Source organism: Aristolochia californica, unplaced genomic scaffold, assembly GCF_029961685.1.
Source record: "Aristolochia californica isolate CCGP_79_NKW_82.1479 unplaced genomic scaffold, dmAriCali1.0.hap1 SCAF_14, whole genome shotgun sequence".
NCBI classification, from domain to species: Eukaryota; Viridiplantae; Streptophyta; class Magnoliopsida; order Piperales; family Aristolochiaceae; genus Aristolochia; species Aristolochia californica.
In genome coordinates, this window is record NW_027181815.1 from 10,385,059 (window position 1) to 10,409,254 (window position 24,196).

General features: G+C 36.6%; 1 protein-coding gene across 1 annotated transcript in view; it reads left to right on the top strand.

The window, feature by feature from the left end:
* Positions 1 to 4,953: 4,953 nt before the first annotated feature.
* The window catches only part of LOC137949339 (protein RST1), a 72,461-nt gene continuing 53,218 nt past the window's right edge, over positions 4,954 to 24,196 (top strand). The window contains exons 1-8 of the mRNA XM_068795412.1: positions 4,954 to 5,343; positions 6,104 to 6,385; positions 8,460 to 8,543; positions 18,982 to 19,258; positions 19,345 to 19,592; positions 19,878 to 20,046; positions 20,149 to 20,336; positions 20,491 to 20,591. Coding sequence (XP_068651513.1) covers positions 4,954 to 5,343; positions 6,104 to 6,385; positions 8,460 to 8,543; positions 18,982 to 19,258; positions 19,345 to 19,592; positions 19,878 to 20,046; positions 20,149 to 20,336; positions 20,491 to 20,591 — 1,739 coding nt within the window. The remainder of the gene's footprint in view (positions 5,344 to 6,103; positions 6,386 to 8,459; positions 8,544 to 18,981; positions 19,259 to 19,344; positions 19,593 to 19,877; positions 20,047 to 20,148; positions 20,337 to 20,490; positions 20,592 to 24,196) is intronic.

Sequence of the window (24,196 nt, forward strand, 5' to 3'; positions counted from 1 at the left end):
TTCCAAGATAGGGTAACGCAGTGATAAATAGAATTAATATATTCAATAGTCTAACAATACTAAAAAATTATATCCTACGAGTCCGAGCATGTTGGGTCCAATTTGTGATATGTCGGGACGGAATAGGATTCAATCTTCATAGTTATTATAAGAATGTCATTTATTTTTATTATGTTTATGTAATTTTTTTATATATTATATTCACAATAATATCATCAGTTCTAGTTTATTCTAAAGTTTGATAAAAAATTTAAAAAACTCAAATAAACTTCAACCAAGAATATATAGAATAGGAAATATATGTTGAATAAGAGGTATTTCATTTTAAACATATTCAATTCAAATTTGATGGTTAAATTAAAAAAAATAGATTTGCTTACATAAATCATAGTTTTATGCTTTTTATATTTATTTTAGAAGGATAAATAAAAATTATATGCTAGTCCAAAGTAAGTTTGCCTACTAAATGGATGGGTTTTCTAGTAGTATTCTATTAATTCAAAAAATAAACAATATGTTTTGGATTCCAAATCCATACATTGTAATCATAATTGGCACTTGAGACTTATATGTTTGTGTCAGTAATATGATCTTTTTATGTGTTTTACTTCTATTCTCTCCTACTATTAGATTGACTCACACACTAATCCACCTTCAAGGAGGGACAAACATAATATAGATAGGGGTAGGCATGAGTTTAGTTAAACCGGAAATCCCATCTGATCCAACCCAATTTTAGTAAAGATAGGGTTTCTCTCTTACCTTACAGGATAGGAATGGGGCGAAAAAAAAAACTTGTACAAATATAGGATACGTATAGATTTTCTTATCTCTATCTCGAACTTGATCCCTTATACCTACTTATATGGTGTATATTTAAATGATATATGTCAAATATAGAAAATAATTTTTTTATTACATTTTAATTGTGAGAGGTCAATTTAGTTGATTTATATGGTTTCTTACAATAAGTTGTAGTAGGTTTTATGATTTATTTTTTTTCCATCTCAGTCTTGTCACTTCATTAGGAAGAAGTGATTTTTTAAGTGAATTGGTGTAATTTTTTCTTACGGTTTCTTCTGTTATCTTATAAAAAGGTTAGGGTAATATACTATCACTATGACCAAATAAATAAGAAAAATCATCATAATAAAGGCAACAATTTCATTGTACTAACTTGATTTCTTAAACTTTTCCTCAAGGTTATTCTAATGAACCTCTGTATGCTCCCAAGCACTGTCTTGGTAAATCCTTCAAGTTGCTCTCTCATGCAAACCACTAGGCAAAAACTAGTTATCTTGAACTGTCAAAACAGATCGATAATATTAATCTCACTAATCCATATCCCACATCTTAATGACTTGTCCCATAATAAGAGTATCCAACCTCACTTGTGAAATGCAACGAAAATGACCAATGGGAGTTTGGTCGATGGTGTGCTCATAACTTTCAAATAGAACTATCCAACTGAAGAGTTGTGTTTCTCAAGTAGGAAAGGACTAGGAGTAGTGCATGGACGAGTCCCCTCTACAACAAACATAAGCATGGTTTCATTTCATTAACATGACAACCATGCAAATTTCTACTTGACTAATTAAAGTACTTGAAGTTAAATTTCAATAATTTCATTAAAAGATTAAATCTTAAGATATTAAATATTATGATTTATTTCGGTGAACCATCTTTGGAAAAATTGAAATTGCACCCTTAGAAGAGTTCTTGGGGCATGACAAAGAAAATTATTAGTGGCAAAAAAAATTTCTACCTCAAAAACTGTTTCTCAGGTGATGGGAGGAAAGTTATTGATAATAAAAATATTTTTCACCATAAAATGTGAATCATGGGAAAATATTGTCAGTGGAATTCAATTTTTGTTAGTGATTGTCAATCCTTTGTGAACAAAGTTATTTTTAACATATGTGCTTTTAGTTAGCATAATTTTCTGCAATGTTAATAGTTTTGTTGCCAAAAACATTTTTTTTCTTCTAGTGAGTAGATGACGTATAAAGAAGGGTGTTGAAGAATTTCATGACTTGTGGTAAAATTTGTTGAACTACAATCATGTCAAGTTTTCAAAGGACATCCAAGTAAGGGAAGAACATTGAAGACATAGGAAGATTAAATGTTGAAGACCCTTAAATATTTTTTTGCAAGTTGAAGTTATGAAGTCCAATTTGAAGGGAAGTGTTATAGAAGATGACTTCATGGAGTATAAAGTGTTTTTTTATAAAGGAGGAAGTCTTGAAAAAGAAGTAAGCTCCAAAAAAAAGTTGGAATAAAGTGAATGTTTCCTAGTTATGTTGCATGTCTCTTTATGTGTATTTTAGCAAGTTATCTTTGGGTGTAATTAAGACTTGGGTCGTTTTACTTTAGGTATAATTGTAAGTCGTTATGATAATAAAAAGACATCGTGTAAAAGAGTAAAAAACACTATTTTCTCTAGTCAAAACACGTTCTCTCTTCATGTTTATCATGTGGTTTTGACGATAACTTAAATTAATTGTAATAAAAAGCATTTGCAGCACTCATTGTGTGAAAAAAAAAATGTGTGTATTCAAACAAATCAACAAAAAGTAGACTGAAAAAGCTACAATTGTCCAAAAATAGAATGCTTATATAAAGCTTAAAGATTGAATTCAAGTAAAAAGAAAAATTCAAATAAAGCTTAAGTAGAAAAGTTCCAATAACATAAGAAATGGTCAAACAAAACAAAATTTTTGAACAAGGTTAAGGAACAAAGACCCTATAGAAAAGTTTAGAACAAAATGCAAATATTTGAAAAAAGCTTAGAATTAGAATACCCTATAGAAAATAAATTATTTAAAAAATCTCAAGATTCGAAGAGTATGGAAAAATAATGTTCAAACATAAGAAATTGTTCAAATTAAATTCCTTTATAGAAGATCTAGTTGAAGATAAAATGTTTGAACAAAATAAATTGTCTAAACAAATTTTATAGCAAAAGCATGTTGCAAAATATAAATGCTCAAACAAATGGTTTTGTTCGAACAACGCTGCCCATAACATTGCAAAAGAAACTTTAAAATCTTGATTCAACCAATATGAGTTTTCAGAATTGTTAAATGATTTATCTATATATTTAGCAGCTCAACGAGAAAATTTTACATTTGCTCATGATTTTTGATGAAGTTTTTATTGAGTTTTACTAAAGGACAAAGTGTCTATTTATGATTTCAATGGTTTGGATTTTCAATGTTGAGATCTCATCTATTTAAGTTGTTTTACCTTAGACAAACTCTTTCTCGATTTCTAAAGCCTTTTCAGCCACTCTTAAGCACCTTTACACTTTGAAATTGATTTTGAAGTTTAGATTTTTTTTTTTGTAAAGTCAACACTCAATAAGTTATGTATAATTGTACCTTTACTTTGAAACCATACTTGCTTAGATTTAGCCTTGTTTGAACTAATTGCACTCTTATTATAAAGTCATATTATCCATTCTAGCAAAGGGATTTAAATTGGGGTTTGCATATGTATTAATTAATTGGAGCAGAATTTCAAAATCTAATCAATTACAAGCATTTACTTTGAAATCTATTGATTGTACTTTGTCAATTATTTATGAACTTTAAGTTTGTGTGCTTCAAAATTGATTACAAAGTTTAGATTACTAATTGTGTGGTGGAATTTTTACATGAAACTAATCTCGAGCTGCTTATAGTTCATCACATTTGGAAAACCAATCTCAAATTTTAATATCAAGTCTATCAAAGACTCATTGAGTTGCTCCCTCATAGATTGGGTACATAGGATTAACTATAATTATATATGAGTTTGTAATTTTAAAATAAATCCATTGAAAGACATTGGATGTGAGCAAAATTGTAAGCAAGTAATTGTTGCATTGATTTAGGTAAAACCTATGGTATGCAATATTACACTTTAGGTTCAAATCATGTTGATCGTTATTATTTTAATGATAATAAATGGATAGGTTAAAAGTATACTACTAACAATTTATCTGTGTGATTAAACACTATCCCTCCAATAAAGAACTTAGTTGTCTTTGGTATTAAATTAACAAAGAAGTTAAAGATTTAAAAAGCAATCCAAGACCTCAAACCCAAGTTGACAAAAAGTTTTGTTGTGAGGAAGACAAGTTTGAGTGGAAGACATTTTGGGATTGTAAAGAGTCATTTTATGTAAAGGTTAGATTTTCCACTTAAAAATCTATTTAGCTTGTTTTTACTGATGTGATTAGACATACCTAAGGAGCACACAAGATTAGTCTAAATGTTTTACTCAAAATTAGCAAAAATTTACTCAAATACTTTAGCTTTTACTCGTTCGAGTTACTTGGGTTGACTCATATATTTTTGTTGAATTCTAGAAAGCTTTTGTAAGTATTTAGGTTGACCCAAAACATCGAGGAGCCATATTTCAAGCTGTTTTTGGGTTTATCAGGTTGACCCAAAGTTCCATTTGTCCAAAAATCTCTAGTGTTTCTTTCAAAACCTACAAATAAATCTTGGAGAATTCAATTCAAAACAAATCTTCCACCTAGAAATAAATCCTGGAGAATTTAATTCAAAACAAATAATGTATTTTATGTTTGAATAAGAATGGGTCATTTGTAGCTTATAGTAAAGAAAGTCGATCGATTATCGTGTGTTCCAAATGTTGATAATATTTGATAATCAATTAAGCTCTTATATTATTAATGTGCACTTAGATGATGAGTTCATTTAATTAAGCAGAATTACATAACTCAGAAGAAAATGGTTGAAAAATATTTTCTATAATTGACACTATTGATAGAACACTATCTACAATCAAAATTATGAAAAACCCGTTGCATAACAAAATAAGAGATCAATGGGTAAATTATAGTATTTTCACTAAAATAAAAAATAAAAAACGCACAAGGTACACCTAGTATTTATACCGTCCTCAAGGGCTCTACGGTCGAGCATTTTCATCTTACTCTTTTGCATGGATTCCTACTCTTTGCTGCTTGAGCGGACCCGCTCCGCTCAGCCCTCTATCCAACGTTACGCAGTGATTTCAATCTTCGAAAAATTTCGATCCGCTCTTTCTCCATCTGACAGTGAATTCCATGCTGGAAGAAATGCTATTTCTCAGTGTCTTACCTCGCATTCTGCTGCGGTGCTCGATCAATCTGTCCGTGAGATATGTCGACTTGTGAGAGAAGACAAAATGAAAGTCTCGGAAGGGTTATTAGAACTCCAGGCGGTTCTTGAAGGATGTGATCCTCGAGCTGTTGATGCATTTGTGAAAGGAATTGGGTTCATCTGCTGTTGTGCCTTCAAAAAGAAGCCTTTGTGGAGCTTCGAGTCGCCGGACAGACATCCTTTTATCAGGGTCTGTGTAGAAATTGTTGTTGAACTTTGCATGCAATTTTTAATGCAGTTTTTAACATTCTGTGCATTATTCTCCTTAATGTAGCTATTGCCCCAAAAGCAGCTATGCAAATCAATGGAACTCCTTTAGAAATCTTGGGGTCTTAGCATGTATAACGAGCAGAGTATTTAATCTTCCCTCTTAATGCAATTTGTAGTAGTTTATGTATATTTGGGTTCTAAAAGTACTGATATTTGGCTGCTTTCTTGCTGATCTGGCTGTGAATTCCTTGGTAAGTGAGTGCATGTGTGGCATTTAGCATCATGTCGTCTATCACATGGTTGCTCCACTTATCGCTATGATGCGATCAGCAAACATACTGTTTGCTGCTCTTTTTATAGCTACTATCATTTTGGTGGTGTGAATTACATGGTTAGATTGTCTAAGTAGTTTTTGAGCCATGAAATTTTGGCGGGAGAGAATAATTATTTTTTGAATATTGTTTCATATTCCAAGTTCCCACCATTCATTTATTTGGGAGGTGTTTTTACCAAATGCACCTAATGGAATCTCTAAAAAAAGGCAATCACTAAAAATATCTGTTTTTATGTTGAATGAAAGAGTAGTTACTCTAACCAGTTCTGGTTCACTGTTTTGATAGAATGCATTTTCTTCTGATCTGCTTGAAAACCAGAGGAATTTTTTTACACTCTCCTTCTTCCAGAACCATGGTTTGGTTGCTTTTATCTTTTCCTCTTATTTATTTTTCAAATTTGGACAGGTGTTATCATGCCGAAGCGAGGTCCAGGAAGAGCTTTCCCGCCAAGTTCTGTTATTTATTATGCGGAATCGGTCAATAGGGTTGCCTGAAGTCTTAGGGTTTTTACGACCCTTTGTGATGTTTTCCATATTGAGAATTCAGTTTACAGATTCTTCATTCATGTTTGCAAGTCAATTAATTTCATCTATTGCATCACTTTCTACCTGCTTTCATTCTGAGGCCATGTTTGTCATCAAGTACTTAATGGAATGCTTGAGGTATTTTCCTTTCAGGAATCAAAAGGTTGGTGGACATTTTTGCCCATTAGCTTTAATTTCGTGGCAGTTCATTCTTTTCTATATCTATGTGTAATAAAAGATTGCTTGGATTATTCATCTCTACACTGAACAGTTTGCTATCTTATTTCTGAAGATTTTCCAAGTTTTACTTTTGGCTGGGGTGGTGGTGGGTGGGTTGGGACTATCATTGGTTACATTGATTGTCATGTCTTACTGTTTTTTGGCAATAATCCCAGTCGACTGTGAACTTGGGGGTCTGGACTGGATTTTCTGAATTACGAAGGGACAAACCATTTATTTGGAAAATATTAGCTCAGATGAGTGACAAAAGCCTTTATTCCCATGCACTTGTTATGCCAATAAGCATTTACAGTTATAATACATTTATAGTGTTTAGTCCTGAAAGAGGACAATACTAGAATAATATCAGTGCAAGAGCATTGACAAAAAATTGATGTATGACACTTCATGAAACTCTCTTCATACTGATCTGTGTCTGTAGATCATGCTTACTTGTTTAGACTAGTAATCATGATCTTAAGATATATTCTCAAACAAATTATGATCTTAAGATATATTCTCATATATTCTCAAACAAATCATGATCTTAAGATATATTCTCAAACAAATCGTGATCTTAGATAATTAAGTCCTGTATAATCTTTACTCTTTCCCATCTGTGGTACAAAAAATGCTCTGAAGTAGCTTTTCTTTGACAAAATGACATTTCTCCTCTTTATTATCTTTTCTTGCAAGACATGTCTTTGAGGGACTTTTATGAACGAGTGAGTTATTCTGAGCAATTATGTATCAGCTTATCTTTGGGTATTTTGCAACTGCTATCATGAGCCAACTCCTACATAATTAGGTCATGGCTGGTGATGCTGATGCATCAATTTTCTATCATGATTTGTCACTCAATGTTCTAAGTCTCTCACTAGGTAGTTGTAACATCACAACACCAACCAAATTTTTATGATCTTTTGCATATTTTGGATGGAATTGGGAAAACGATGGTGGAAAATTGACTGAATAATAGAACATTGTGGGAATAACCACTGCATCAATTCACAAAATTTGTTGCACTTTGGGGGGAATGACCTTATATTTGTTTTATTTGAGGGAACCGACCTTCTACTTCATCAGAGATGATTTTTGGATGAAACTGCTTAACGTCCTCCCTGCAAAGTATCGTACCTTTCTTATTTGAAGGATAGTTGCTAGTACATTTAATCTCTACTTGAACAATATTCAAATGAACACTCTCACAAGTGAGCTCAGAAACACCCCTACTGACTACCCTAGACTCATATTGCAATTTACTACCCTGCTAATCATACCCCTATATACCATATATCCTCAGAAGATGGTGGTCATCTCCAGTACAATGTTTATGTGGGTTCTTGCTTTCTTGGTCTTATTTGCTCACAGGCAAGAGTCTTAAATCGTAAAATCTAAAAGTTTTCAATTCTTAGTAGTTCAAATGGAAAATGTAAATCTTGGCCTCTTCTTTGATAATTTTTTTTAACATATTTACAGTTATTGAACTTGGTTCTCTAATTAGTGTTACTGGTTTGATTGCACCATGCTGGAGTGTTCTTTATAATGCTGTGGGGTTGGGTCATCCCAGAATGACTAACCACTTTAGAAGCCTTTCACCATCAATGAACACAATCTGTAGCTTTTTCTCAGACGTAGGACTTTTTACCCTTGCTAATACTTCTGTTATAGAGTTTATGTTCATTATTTTGTGACATTCACTTGATGTTTATCTTCAACAACTTTATTTAGTTCTCGTTGTACTGTAGATTTCTGTTACAAAAATGTTTTCTTCCACCGAAGGCAATTTTGAGGTTATGATGTTGATGGCAACTTGTATATATTACAAATGACAGATTGCACCTTATTTTTTCGTGCTTTTTTTTGGTACAACTGTCATCTTTGCTAGAATGGAAAACAAGTCTGCATGTTACAGTTTTGCACTTTATTTTTGTACTACTGTCTCCTTTGCTACAAAGGAATAAGTCCTACTATTTTCTATCATTTTCTTATTTTTCAAAATCTGAAAATTTGTTCAGGAGTTCAAATATTTAATTAATATTGCTGAATATCTGGTGGACTCATATGTAGTGGTCTTGAAGCAAGGGCATGCTACTGGAATGGTAATGCCCTACCCTTTTTTTCTTTTTGAAAATAGTATGGTAACACCCTGTTCATATCAGCGAAGGTTTGTTATCTCCTTAATGAGTTTGTAATTGTCTATATCCAGATACTCTGTTCTTTTAATATATATATATATATATATATATATATTTTTTTTTTTTTTTTTGAGAGTTGATAAATTTAATTAAAAAGCAACAAAGAGAGCAACAAGCAACCAAGGCCAGCAGGCTAAAAAACGAGAAAATACTAACAAACACAAAACAAAAGAAAAAAAACATTATGAGCACTAAGAAGGGGAGCTTCAAGAAACAACAAGATGTTGATGAGCGTTTCCCCCCATAGCTAGAGAATCAGCAACTTCATTTACAAACCTAGGAACATGAACCCATGAAGTATCCAAGGCGAAGTTCAGGTCAGAAATCTGGATGAAATACTGATGAAATATCCACGGGGGATCAGAAGAACCCTGCCCCCGAGAAACAACCTCCAAGGAGTCAACCTCTATAATCAGAAAAAGGGAGAAGTGATCTTTGTAAAGCTGAATGCCTTGAATGGCAGCCCACATGTCTGCCATCATGGAATCCACTTTCCTAGTAGGCTTGGAATAAGAAAGAAGAATCTGCCTCCTGTTGTATCTAACAACACCTCCAATACTGGCAGGCCCCAGATTGCCCCTTGAGCTCCATCAAAATTCAACTTTAAGGGTTGCCCGGGGCTAGCAAGGATTGCTATGGATCTATCTTACTTGGTGGCTTACTCATGGAGTAATCAGTCTTAGAGCCTCCTCTTTTGCCGTGGTTTGAATGATGATGAAGTTAGAGTCTTCTGCTCACTTCTTTCTAGCCTCAACAGCACTGTCATTCGGGATCAGGTTAACGATAAATTGATCTGGAAGCCTAGCATTAACGGTATCTTCTCGGTGGCCTTAGCTTATTCCCATATTAGAAAGGACAGCCTCAACATACTTGAGCACAAGGCAAATCTTGCATGGAAGTTCTCAGTGCCCAACAAGATAAAATTTTTCATATGGACAACCATTAGGGAACAAATCCTCACAAAAGACAACCTTCAAAAGAGAGGTTTTACCATCCCTCATAATACTTTCCCTCTCTGTGGTGTTTGCAAGGAGTCTGTTCAGCATATTCTCCTTCACTGTGGGTACTCATGGCAAGTATGGATGGTGTGGGCCATCATCAAGACCTTTTTGGCACATTCCAGATGGTATTGGGGACACGTTTGCCAAGAATTGGCAAGCTGCTTCTCTCTACATGCCTTGCCCATATTTTGTGGTGTCTTTGTTTGGAGCGAAACAATTGGAGGTTTAACCTCAAATTCAGCTACCTGAAAAACACTCTCTTGTGCAGTGGGAATGATCTCCAACTGGCTACATAATAGGAAGGAATTTGCCCCTCAAGCGGGAATATCCCTTCGCTGGAATTGGAGTCTTTTGGCTCATATGGCGGGTCCTCTAAAGGTGCCGGCCATGGCCGAATGGGAGCCTCCCCCTAGCGACTGCATAAAGTTAAATTTTGATGGAAGTGCTTTGGGGTGCCAAGGACCTGCTAATGCAGGTGGAGTCTTCAGAAATCATAGAGGAGAGACTATTCTTTCATATGCGGGGCAGGTTGGTATTGCCGACTCCAACACTGTTGAAGTGACTATCCTTCTTCATGGGTTGGAAATTTTCAAAAACTGTCTTCACGGAAAGCTGATGATTGAAGGGGATTCTAAAGTTATCATTAGTTGGTGCTCCAGCATGGCCTCCCCCCCGTGGCGACATTGGCCCACTATTTCTTCCATAGCAAACTTTGTATATTCTATTTCTTGTACATGAAATTATATTCCTAGGTCAGCCAATTCTTTGGCTGATAGGCTAGCTAAATTTGGAACATCCCAACAATTTCTCATTGTATGGGACGGTCTCTCCCCCCTTCCCCCCTTGTAATTTTGCTCTTTTGAGCCTTTAATATAATCCAACACTATTTCAAAAAAAAAAAAAAAGTCAACTTAAAGGGACCAATAAGGGAGATGCTTATTCCACCAAGCTGAAAGGATGAGAGGGGCAGCAGCTGGAAATGATCTTCCAATGCAGCTTGTTATTAGCACCTGTGTAATCTTTTAAATTCCCTGGTTAATTGGCCTAACAAGAGAGTGAAATGAATGAACTTTTTCAATAATAATTCCCATGGAAAGAGAATGACCAGAGAAAACCCAGTCATTTCTGTGCAACCAAATGCTCCAAATCACGAGTGCCCCACGATATGCCAAAAAGATTTCCCCAACTTTTGAAGTGGAAAAGGCAAGGCCTCAACTAACCAATCTGCCACATATCTAGGGAAGCAAACGAGATGCCAAACCTCCTATACTAAGATCTCCAAATTTCAACAGCAAAAGGGCAATGGAGGAAGGTGAGGTTGAGAGGTTCTTCCTCCATGCAGAATATACATGCCCTTGAGGGGGCTGGAAAGCACATCTTCTCAGCTGATCTCAAGTAAGGATCCTAAAAATATTGAGAATAGAGATAGAGGTGAAGGAAGATTGAGAGAGAGAGAGAAGAGAGATTGAGAATATACTTTGTATGGCGTCTCTGTGCACCGCCAAAGATAAAATTCTTCATGTGGAGCTCTTGCCAAAGAAAGATTCTCACGACAGATGTGCTTAGAAGAAAGGACCACCCATCTATCAACCCCCTCTGCCCGTTCTGCAACACAAAGGTTGAAACCACCAGTCACATCCTGCTACAATGCTCTTTCTCATGGAATGTGTGGACTTCCATTCTGTGCGTGAACTTCCATTCTTTGCAAGACGGGGCTGCAATTCGGTATGACGGCAGATCTGATCTCCTTTAGCAAGTCGCTCATTGGTACTCCCCTTCCTAGTCTTGGAAAGCTGATGATCTCCACTTGTGCTAGTTTCATTCTATGGGGGCTTTGGAATGAACGCAACCGAAGGCGTTTTGATGCCAAATGTGAATCAGCGGTAAGAGTCACAGACTGGGTGTTGGGCCAAATCAGAAGCCCTTTTCCTCCTTTGTGGATATCTCTATCTGTGAAAACTGGAGCAACTTGGCAATGATGCAGATTGGGACCAAGGTCCAAGTCATGCAGGAATGGACTCCTCCTAAACCTGGTTTCCTAAAGTTGAATTTTAATGGCTCTTCTCTCGGTAATCCTGGGATTGCTGGTTTTGGGGGAGTTATTTCAAGTCCATCCGGCAATCAGTGTTTCTTGTATGCTGGCCCATTAGGCATTTCCGATTCAATGTCGGCTGAGCTCTATGGCCTCCTCAATGGGCTTTGCGTTTTCAGAGACAATTGCAGTGGCCCCCTCCACATTGAAGGGGACTCGAAGGTGCTCATTGGTTGGTGTGAGTTTGCATCCCCTCCCCCTTGGCGCCATTGGGACATTTTTCAAAATTTCTAGAAATTGCTTTACTCTTTTCTTGTATTTGGTCTCACATTCTGAGATTTGCAAATTCGGCAGCTGATGTGCTTGCCAAGCAGGGAGCGACTCTACAATCTCTTGTTGTTAGGGATTTGCTCCCTCTTCCTTTGTAATATTTCTCTTGTTAATATATATACATCCTTTTAAAAAAAAAAAAAAAAAGAGAAGAGAGATTGAGAAAGGCTTAAGAATGATTACTTACCGTCCGATCCACAATATATTGACTGTTGTTTCATTAAGGGTAGTTTGGGAATTTCACTCTTGTAATGTGGTTGCCCTAGCTTTCTCTTTAAATTGGGGGGCACCACTATTAGGGTTTTATGATTTTAATCCGAGGAGCATATCGAGTTGCAGCCCAAGAGGTTAGAGAGAAACACCTGTAAGTGTGCGATTTCTCTTGTAAACTATTTCATCTTCATAGTGGATTATTACAGCGGCGGAAGACATGACTTAGTCTCACCTTGAGGAGAACCTGTATGAATCTTGTTGTGTTTTTTCGTACTTGCTTTTCCCTTCTTTCACGTTTATTATTATTGCTCTTGTTAATTTGGAATTAGGGCGTCTAATTCCTAACACAGTGTATAGGAAATTTGGACTATAACTGATTACCACAGAACATAGTCATAGGTTCCTAACTCTTGGGAGACGGATCTCACCCACATCAGTTTATTAACAATGTGGGCCATTGCCCTATACTCCACTTTTGCACTATTCCGAGCAACTACATTATGTTTCTTACTCATCCAACTGATTAGATTTCCTTCTAGAAACACACATTACCCAGTGGTTGATTTCCTATCCAATTTAGATCCTACATAATCAACATAAGAAAATGCTTCAATTCTCAATATGATCTTTAGGTCTAAAGAGAAGACTTTTTCCTGGTGCTCCTTTTAGATATCTTAAAATTCATTGTGCAGCCTCTAGATGAATCTTATGTAGATACTCCATAAACTGACTGTAAATGAGATATTTGGTCTAGTGATAGTAGCATATATAAGCTTGCCCACTAATCTCAGATACATTGTTTTATCTTTCAATTCTGTACTTTGATCATCATGGAGATTATGTCTTACCTCCGTAGATGTATCCATTGGTTTAGCTCCCAAAGATCATATTCTTGAAGTATATCAGTTATGTATTTCCTTTGGGTCAAGACAATTCCCTTTTTGCTTCTTGCTACTTCTAACCCTAGAAAATATTTCATTTGGCCCAAATCTTTATTTTGCAAGTGAGTTGCCAAGTGTGATTTAACTTCTTCAATGCCAGAACTATCACTACCTGACCAGTAAGATGATAATCCCAAATGATCTTTTCATAATAAAAAAGGAGTGGCCACAATGGCTTCTGAAAAATCCCATGGACATAACACTTGGCTGAATTTTTCAAACCAAGCCTACAGACTCTGTTTCAAACCATAGATAGCTTTCTTTTAGTCTACATATTTTGTGCATCTCCCCCTGAGCAACATACCCCGGAGGTTGCTCCATGTACACTTCTTCTTCAAGATCACCGTACAAAAATGCATCCTTGATGTCAAACTGGGTACTGTGTGTTTCTAGAAGGAAATCTAATCAGTTAGATGAGTAAGAAACATAATGTAGTTGCTCGGAATAGTGCAAAAGTGGAGTATAGGGCAATTGCCCACATTGTTAATAAACTGATGTGGGTGAGATCCGTCTCCCAAGAGTTAGGAACCTATGACTATGTTATGTGGTAATCAGCCATGAATTTGAGTCGTCTCAAAATTCTGAGGTGAGTGATGTACAACTTCCTATTGCACTCTTGATGTGAGAGAGGAGTCTGGAACTTGATGAGATGTTGCCTGTCTACGTCGATACACCTGCAATGGTTTCTCAACAATGACATCTTTTGGTGGTTAAATACAATCATCAATTGGTATAGGAATGGTTAGATCTTGGGATTGAGGGAACAAGAGGAACTGTCTCAGAACTGGTAGACTGGAAGAATGAAACATTCTGCAGATACAAATGTATTTTTAATAGATGGACAAAAACATTTGTACCCTTTTGTGTCCAAAAATATTCAAAGAAGATACACTTGACAGCCCTAGGAGAGTTTATCATTGGATGGTCCCAAAACATGAGTAAAGCAAACACAACCAAACAAGTGGGGTGGTTTAGGAAATAAAGGAGCAGATGGTAACATGAGCTGAATAAGGATTTTACCTTTAAGAACAGAAGAAGGCATCCCGTTGATAAAAAAAAAGCAGTAAGAATAACATTACCCAATATGATTTTGGGATATTCATATGAATCATCATAGTATGAGCCACTTCAAGTAAGTGGCGATTTATACGCTCAACAACTCATTTTGTTGTGATGAGTGATCCATTGGGTTTGACAAAAGGTATGAAACTTGTGATCGATAAATTCAAGACCATTGTCTGTATGCAAAACATGGATGGAGGCGACAGACTGATTCTTTATTTCATTCTAAAAAAGTTGGAATACATCACTGTTAAGTTGTGGAGCCTAATTAACGCCTTACGTTGAGTCAGTACGCGGATCGACCAACTTTGCGGTAAGGTCACCGTGGGGTTGGAGCCCCCGAAAGGTCCATGATATATTGACTATTGTTTCATTAAGGGCAGTTTGGGGATTTCACTTTTGTATTGAAGTTGCCCTAATTTTTCCTTTATATTTGGGGGCGCTGCTATTAGGGTTTTATCATTATTGGAAGAAGGATCTTGAGTTGCCGCCCGAGAGAAGTTAGAGAAAAACACCTGTAAGTGTGTGCGATTTCTCTTTGTAAACTATTTCACCTTCATAGTGGATTATTACAGCGGCAGAAGACATGACGTAGTCTCACCTTGAGGCAAATTTGTATAAATCTTGTTGTATTTTCGTGCTTTTTTTTTCTTCTTCTGCGATTATTATTATTGCTCTCGTTAGTCTAGAATTAGGGCTTCTAATTCCTAACAGTCACAAGCTTCAAACTTTTCCCGAAGGAGATAAATCCAAGTACATCTTACTAAAATCATCAATGAAAGAAATAAAATACCTATGAACAATTTGACTAGTCATAGGACAAGGACCCCAGACATTTGAATGGACAAGCTCGAATAGTTTATTTGTCTAATGAAATGAGGTTGGAAAGGAACTCTGGTGATGCTTGGCCAATTAACATGACTCGCACTGAAAAAAAATGCTAGAAGGAAATTTTGGAAATATTTGAATTAGTTTTGTTAGAGATGGGTGACCTAGTCTCAGATGCCATTATAAGGGTGAGTTTGTTGAGTGTAGCGCTTGTAATGTATTATCTGGTAGGTGGCTCTCCAAATAATACAATCTTCCTCTCTCACGTGCGAAACAAATTGTCCTCCTTGTCACGAGGTCCTGAAAAATGCAGTGAGTAGGATAAAAAATTAAGGAACAATCATAGACTTTGCTAACTGATTCATAGACAATGTATTCACTGAAAATTTAGGGACAAGGCTGATTGAGGTGATATAAAAGACGCATCAATGATATTACCCACTCTCTGAATTGGTGAAATAGATACATTAGCAAGATTGATATGTTTTATATTCAAGGACTCCCTCAAGTCAGAAAACAAAGAAGACATACTTGACATGTGTTTGGTAGCACCTGTATCGAGAACACAAGATGCTGTAGGATGCACATGAAATTGACATACCTGAACTGGTTCTTGTGGTGTGGTAGTAGGGTCTGAGGCATGTACCAAAGATGCAGAAAAGGAAGCAATGGAGATCTGAGCCATACGTTAAGCAATCTGCTAGGTGTGACAGGTGCTCCAACATCAGACATATTTCCACTGTCATCATGAATGGTAGAATTGGCCCATGCAGGTTTTCCAAACTTAATCCAACATCTATTGGAATAATGATTAGTGCGTCTACAATGAACACACTTCCTTTCTAACCTATCATCCCTACGGCCTCTTCCTCGGCCAAAACCATCTCTACCTTGACCTCAGCCAATGCTTGTCTGTCCTCTAGAAGAATCTGTTGAACTCGACGTAGTATTAGATGTAATGAGAGCAATAGCTTCACCTATCTTAGCATCTTTCCCAGCCTTGGGTACAATTGTTTTTTCATCTCTCATAACCCTATTGAAAGTATAGGGTGGGTATCTCATCAGAGGTGAGGACCTGAGCCTCGATGCCATCAAATTCAACACCTAAACCATCAAGGAATTTTGTTAACAACAACTGATTTTGCTGTTTTCTTAACTCTCGTTCATCGTAGTAAAGGGATGATATACGTTGATTTCATGCTAGATGCCTAGAAAAGAACTATAGTATCCGGTTACTGTCTTGTTTCCTCTTTTCAACTCAATGAAATTTGTATCTAACTCATACACCCGTGAAAGATTACTCTCTTGAGCATATAAAGACTCCAAAGACATCCACATAGCCTTAGCAGTCTCACAGATCATTACCTGGTTTCAGAGAGTAGAATCAATGCTATTGACAACCCAAGTCATAACTTGGCTTTCTTCTGCTTCCCAGTCATCATTAGTAGGAATCGGGGGATCATCCCAAATGAACATCTTCTTTCTAGCCTTCAAGTACATCATAACTGATTTGACCCAATTAAGATAATTTGATCCATTCAACTTTTCAGAAGTAATAGTAATAATATCTTTTCCATTTGACCCTGAAAATTCTCTAGTTGGAGTATATACTTCACCAGAATCAGCCATATTGATCATATAGAATCACTAATCTATTTAATTTCACCTTTCAAAGTATTTTTTAGAGACCAAGAATGTGGGCCTCACCACGCAAAATTAGGGTTAGGGCAGAGAATGTGATGTGTGCACTTTAATCCCTTGTAATCACAAAAAAAATCTCAATTTCAACAGCACCAATCCAAAATTTCACCAATTAGGGTTGACATCTGCCTAAATCAAGATGATGCAGAAAGGAGAAAAAGGGTAGGTGGCACACATCCCAAGACAAACATAATAAACCCTTCTTAGGGCAGTTATATCATAGAAAGCTGTTCTAGGAATAGTAGAACCAGTAACCCTAGAGTTATGGCAGAAGAAAGAAATGAAAAGATTGATTTTTTACCAACTAGTAACTATAAGATCTGAGAAACCCTTCTTGTAGGTGATCGTCTTCTTCAAAGAATGATGATTACTGACAAAAAGCCTTCCCAGATGTGATCTACTGCTTTGGTACCATGAAAAAATTAAGAATAGAGAGAGAGAGATGAAGGAAGAATGAGAGAGAGAAAAGACAGTTTGAGAAAGGCTCAAGTATGAGCTGCATTGGCGGTCGTGCACGATCCCCAACCTATTTAATTAAGTGAATCTGGTATAATTAAAAAAATACCCTTCACTTCAGCTCAACCATTATCTTCTTGTATCTCTCATTTTATGTCCTATTTACATGAAATTTGGACTAGTTGGGAACAAAATTACATAGAAATATAAATATGGCAATAAGGTAAAATGACCAAAATGCCCATGGACTGATTTTTTTAACAGATCCTTCCATTTAGCACAGCCCAAAGGAAAACTTTCACCTGTGGAGGAGCAATAACCCTCTAAGCGCATGCGGGGACCAGAGAGCCATAATCACCATTAGATGAAAGCTTTAAGTGGATTGAGGTTGTAGAGAACTTACCTGAGGATTCCAGGGACCATAAAATTTTTATCTTCTCCTCTGCCATTGTAATGGAATCACTGAAGAAGGGAATTGAATCTATCAAGATTCTCATGATCAAGAAAGCTTCTGTCAACTCTTCAATTCAAATTTAAATCTCTGCTGTCTGTTGACCAGGAACTGAAAACAGAGGTATTAGTGTTTCATCCAGCACTGTAAAGAGATAGAAATTTCAGTGCGAGAGGCCTATAACTAATACAAGTGTCCCCCCAAAAAGCCACATCTGCACCTGATCAGACTCCAAATCTGGTGAGGTTCTTAAAAAGTTGATATCAGCAAATATGGAATGGACAGAGCAGAAGCATACCTAGGGATAACAACAGGGGGAAGCCAACAATCATGGGGGTGCTATATTTGGAGCAAATGATTCTTCTCCAAAGAGCATGCTTCACCAAACCAAATCTCCATAGCCAATTTATCAAGAAAGCTGTATTGAGAAGATGAAAATGATGAAAACCCAGGCCATCTTTTTCTTTTGAAGTGCAAACCTCATAAAAATTCACCAAATGATACCAGACCTCTCAAGGGAGCAACACCATAAAAAAATTCTTTCAAGAGTTTCAAGCTTAGAAGCAATTGAGGCCAGACAAGGTAGAAGAGATAGAAAATAGTTTGGAATCCCAGCTAACATAGCTATAATAAGAGTAACGTGGCCACTTAAGGAGAATAATTTCCCTTTCCAGCTTGCAAGCTTTCTTTCAACCTTTTCAACTGGATCCCAAAGGCTCTTGAGGACCAAAGGCTTCTATAATGATCATGGTACTATTCTCCCACTACTAACTTGTTCCATATGCTCGCACAACCTGCTGAAGTCATTCATGCGCATGTATGTGCCCTTGTCATGTCCAAGCCCTTGAGACTAGAGGGCTTTCTACCTTTCAAGAGTTAACCAATAATAAACACTTGTATAGACACGTGTTTACGAGCTCACATGGGAATATAAGATGAGCCATATGACCTGTAATTAAGAATTTTTTATTGGAATTCAATTTGTGTTTACTTAGCAGTTGACCACCTGGTTTGTCTTTCAATATGCTCATAATTCTTTAAACACGATTGATCGTAGCTATTCCAAGCTAGTTGGATCCTCACTAAGTGAGAAGAGGTGTATTTAACAGTAAACTGCATTCATGCTTTTCAGGCCTCTAACTTGCTTTTGGAATTGTTGAAGGCTGCATTTCAGTGATGATAATAGCTTTAATTGTTTTTCCTGTTGTCATTTTTGTGCTTTTTTAGCTGTCTTTTTTCCAAAGAGCGGTTATTTTTTTTCTTGAAGCAGTATTATTCAAAAGGTACTTCTCAAAAATAAGAACTTACTTTTAATTCCTGTTGACAGCTAATTGATGAAATCCAAGTGTGTGGTGCCAAGCTACTGGAGGCTCTTTTGTCACTTTGTACAGATCTTAACAAGTGTTCTGGTGGCATTGAGACTGTCATTGAACTCTCGAGGCACCTATTGCTTGCTCAAAAAGATCTTGGTTTGCGATTCATACCTGAGTTGTTGTCAGTTATAACTTCCTTGATTGTAATTCTAACAAAAGCTGAATTTGAACACGAGCAACTGTCTATAGTGAAATTGTCCATTTCTCTTTTGAAATGGAAAGATGAATATGGTAGGTTGTTCTGATCTTGACATGTACATGTGGCTTGCTTGTGTGTGAAGGAGAAGCCTGATGACTGATTGTTGGTTTCTCGGCAGATCATATGACAGGAAGGGCAAGTCCGTTTATCATTGAAGATCTTCTATTTGTGCTTCCCGTGCTGCACCTTCTTTCATCGCCAGCAAGATCAGTTAAAACTGCAGCAGCTGATTTACTTTCACTTTTAGAGAAGTCCTTAAGTTGCTTGGCTACAAAAACTATATCTATAGCTAACCGAATGCAATTTCCCTCCATAAGCACACCCGGATCTGTTGTTTGTAGACTTCTGCATCATCTCTGGTTTCAGGTGTTGTTTGAAATCCATCAATTTTAGTGAAATATATTTTGTTGACATCTTGGTTAACTGAATTTTGAATCCCTATTACTTAGTTTTGATGATGACCAAGAAAAGATCATATGTGCTTTGCTGCATCACCTGATAGGTGTTGAATTAGTTTGTATATCTTCTTTAAGAGACGACTCTCATTAACCTAGAAAAGAATAAATATTAGTTGTTATGGCTAGTCATTCTATATTTTATTATGTTCAATATGTTCATTAAATCATTTATTTATTTTTGGCTTATTTCCAGGAACAATTTTTGTCTAGTATCTCCTTCCATATTTATTATACTGGTATACCTGATTATAATAGAATATTTGGGGGGCAAAAGTCATGGGTATCTCAATTAAGAGACTACTCCCTACTATCTGCCAAAGGGCAAAAATCTGAAGCAAGCTCTCAATGTCAGGAAATACAAGGTTTGTGGCTAATGGTGATAATAAGACAGTATTCTAGTGTCAAATTTGACTATGAAGTCTTTAAAGTTTTCATCTTATCACATTGTTCATGTTTTTGTTCAGGAATTTCTTTGTTGCTGGGTGCTGTAGTCACTGTCTTTGTTATGCATCCAACAGTGCATAGCTCTGCAGTTGATTCTTTGATAGCTATTTCTAGTAAGGACCCTACAGTGGGCATGCCGTTGTTACTATCCATTCCATTTTTCCATAGAATGTTTAGCCGTAATGGAACTTATTCTCATGCTATCTTGGTAAGGTTATCAGTGTTCACTTGTTAATGTCATATGGCTCATAAAAAGTGCATTTCGTGACCACTTTCTTTTCTCTTTAAGTAGCTTCTGTCCATTTTATGATCTAAACTTTTTTTGTATTATTTGTGTCTGGTTTACTTCATGATGTCTGCAGCTCAAACTCTTGGAGATACTTCCATCACTGGCTTCACAATCTGTTATGGTGCCACTTGTTGTTCAGAGTATTTTGCCAATGCTTCAAAAGGATGCAAAATCGTATGTGCAATCCATACTTTTTTTTTGTGTTGTTACCCAGATGTATTAGATGGTTATTGATGTTTAGTCAATACTCTGTAGTGATGACTGGGCTTTAAGTCAACCTGAAAACTGTTGTTGTTATATAATTATTATTTACTGAAAGTCCTTTTCATAAAATTGAGTGGACAAGAAGAAAACGAGAGAGAAGTGAAGGAGAAAGATGAAGGGAGAGAGAACTGTGTCAAAGAAGCAGCGGATTGTTAACTCTCCCAATGACCCCTAATTAGCTTTTGTTAAGTACTTCAATGGTATACAACCTAATGGCGAAAAAAAAATGCCTCCAACTCACTAACGTGTAATACAATCAATAACCACAAAAAAAGAGAAGAAAAAATTACATCTCTCACCCTTCAACTTAACAATCTTCTAATAGAGACCTACTAGCACTTCTCTATGTTATATTAAATGACCAAAATACCCTTAAATTCTAACATTTCCCCTCAAGCTGGGGCAAATATGTCCAGTAACCGTAGTTTGGTGCAAAAAATGAAGGGTAATTTGTCAAGTCTACCAAGTCACCCTTTTGCATGTTAAATAGCGGACATACAACTCATATATTCTAGATTAATTGTTCTCTTGAGACACAATTGGACCCAGTGTAGTCCACATTTCTTTTGAATTTCTACAACTCAAGATTTGATCACTAAATCTTGACTCCTTGCTATTGACTAACCAAGTCATCATTTGAGTGTCTTCCGCCACCTAATCTTCTGTTATGGTATTAAGATGATCATCCTTTATTTATTTGAGTTTCATTTTTTCCCTTAAAAACATGAGGAAGATCTGGACCGGTTCACCTAATTTGACCCCTTCAACTCCACTGAAGTAATCTGAATGAAATGAGACTCTTGACTGTCTAAACTCTCATAAGGCTTAATTACAACAACATTTTTACATGATTCAGCCATTTAGTCCTAAATACATTGCAAATCTACCCAAAGTGATAAACTTAATCCAAAAAGTCTGTTGAATTTTTGGAAAAGTGAAATACTTCACTAACTTGTTTTTAATTTGAGTACAATGAGCCTCTATTTATAATCAAGGAAACATGAAGAATCAGAATACAATTAAACTACCCATGTCCAAGTTACACCCAAAGTCTAACATTTAAAGATAATCCTAACACAATTAAACAACTGAATATAAACAGAAGACTAACATAATTAAAACACCTTTAACTGAGATTATTCTGTGAGACCTCCTTCCATGAGACTCCTCTTAGACTCCACCATATTAAGTTTGGCTTTGTGAGACTTCTTATTGTGAGAGTAATTTAAGACTCTTTTATTTGTGCTCTTCAACACTCCCCCCCTCTCAAGCTGGAGTTCATAATTTCAACTTCCAAGGAAAAAGATTTTTCGTCTTCAGTCTTCTTTTGCTGAAAAATTCTTCATAGATGCAAAATTTTCATCTTTTGTTCTCTCCCTTTCTTTAATATTTTGGTTACATTCATTGCCCTTATTCCCAAAAAAGTCGGAGCTGAGCTTCCTTCCGAATTCCGAACTATCAGTCTCACCACCAGCACCTATAAAATCATTGCGTGTCTTCTTGCCAATTGTCTCAGAGCGGTTTTTGCGATTGCTATTCACCAAGGGTAGAGTGCCTTCATCAAAGGGAGGAACATCCTGGATTCTGCCATGGCTTGTCATGAGCTTCTTCACCACTTCAAGACCTTGAAGCTCCCCAGATTTGCTCTTAAGTTAGATTTTGAGAAGGCATTCGACAGAGACAATTGGAAGCTTCTTGATATTCTTTTGGAAAGAATGGGTTTTGGTGTTAAGTGGAGATTCTGGATTCAAAGTTGCATGTCCTTGGCCAGCTACTTGGTTCTTTTGAATGGTATAGTGTGTGGATTTTTTAAAGGCATTCGGGGCATTCATCAAGGGGAACCCTGTCCCCTCTGCTTTTTAATGTGGTGGCAAAATATCTCTCTTCTTTGATTTATTTGGTGGGTGGCTTCTACCCACAACGGATATTGCGGCTTTTGACATACTGATTCTTCAGTTTGCAGATCACACTATTTGCTTCGGCGTGCGCACCATGGATCAGATCAAGAAGTTGAGAGCTGTTCTTGGTCTATTTGAGTTGGCTTTGGGTTAGAAAATCAATTGGAAGAAAACCACTCTATTGGGATATTATATAGATGGAGCTGAGCTCAGAGGTATGGCTGATTTTTGGGGATGCTCTCTGGAGAGTACGCCTGCTACATATTTGGTTCTCCCCCTCTTTGATTCTTGCCCCACGGCTGGGCTTTGGTCCCCCCTTATTGAGAAATTTGAGAAGCGTCTTGCAACTTGGTGGGGCAAGCTCCTATCCACAGCGGGTAGACTTACTTTGCTAAAGTCTGGCTTGGTTGGCCTGCCAAATTATCTCCTATCTTTTATCAAGTTCCAACCACAGTGGGGTGTGGTTGGGTTTATACTATCAAATATAATGCCGATGACTCTATTGAACGGTACAAAGCTCGGCTGGTAGCGAAAGGGTATACACAAAATTTTGGAGTTGATGTCTTTGAGACATTCTCTCTTGTGGCTTGACTTACTTCGGTATGTATCTTAATATCTGTGGCTGTTAATAAGGGTTGGCCTCTCTTTCAACTCGTCGTGAAGAATGCCTTTTTATATGGTAATCTACATGAGGAAGTATATATGGAGCAACCTCCTGGGTATGTTGCTCAGGGGGAGGCAGAAAAGGTGTGTAAGCTGCAGAAGGCTATTTATGGACATAACAGAGTCCACGGGCCTGGTTTGAAAAGTTTAGTGTACTACAATTTGGGTTCTATAGGAGTCATTGTAATCATTCTATGTTCCTACTTAAAAGGAAGACTGGTATGGTGGTTTTGGTTGTCTATGTAGATGACATTGTGTTATTTGGTGATGATCTTGATGGTATTACAAAAGTTAAACAATATCTGGCCACACATTTTCAGATAAAGGATTTGGGCTCTCTCAAGTACCTCCTTGGCATTGAAGTCGCTCGTAGCAAGCGAAGTATTGTTCTTTCTCAGAGAAAATATATATTGGATATGTTACAGGAGTATGGTTTATTAGGTGCTAAACTTATAGACACCCCCATGGAAGTTAATCATAATCTACATGACACCCAGGGTCCTACACTCAAGGATAAAACTCAATACTGACGGTTAGTAGGTAAACTGATCTATGCTACAGTTACTAGGCTGGATATTTCATTTGCGGTGGGAGTTGTGAGCCAGTTCATGGAAAATCCTCAAAAAGTCCATGTAGAAGTTGCTCAGAGGATTTTGAAGTACTTGAAGGGTGCACCTGGAAAAAGTCTTCTGTATACTCATAATGGGAAAATTGATGTACTTAGTATTCTGATGCTGGGTGTAAGATAGATAGACGTTCTACATCAGGCTACTGTTATTTTGTTGGAGGCAACTTGATAAGTTGGAAATGTAAGAAACAGACAGTTGTGGCTAGGTCCAGTGCAGAGGCCGAGTATCGAGCAATGGCTCATATTGTTAGTGAGCTTATGTGGATTGAGGCTATGCCTCTTGAGTTTGGTTTTATGTTACCTGACCCTATGGTTATGAATTGTGA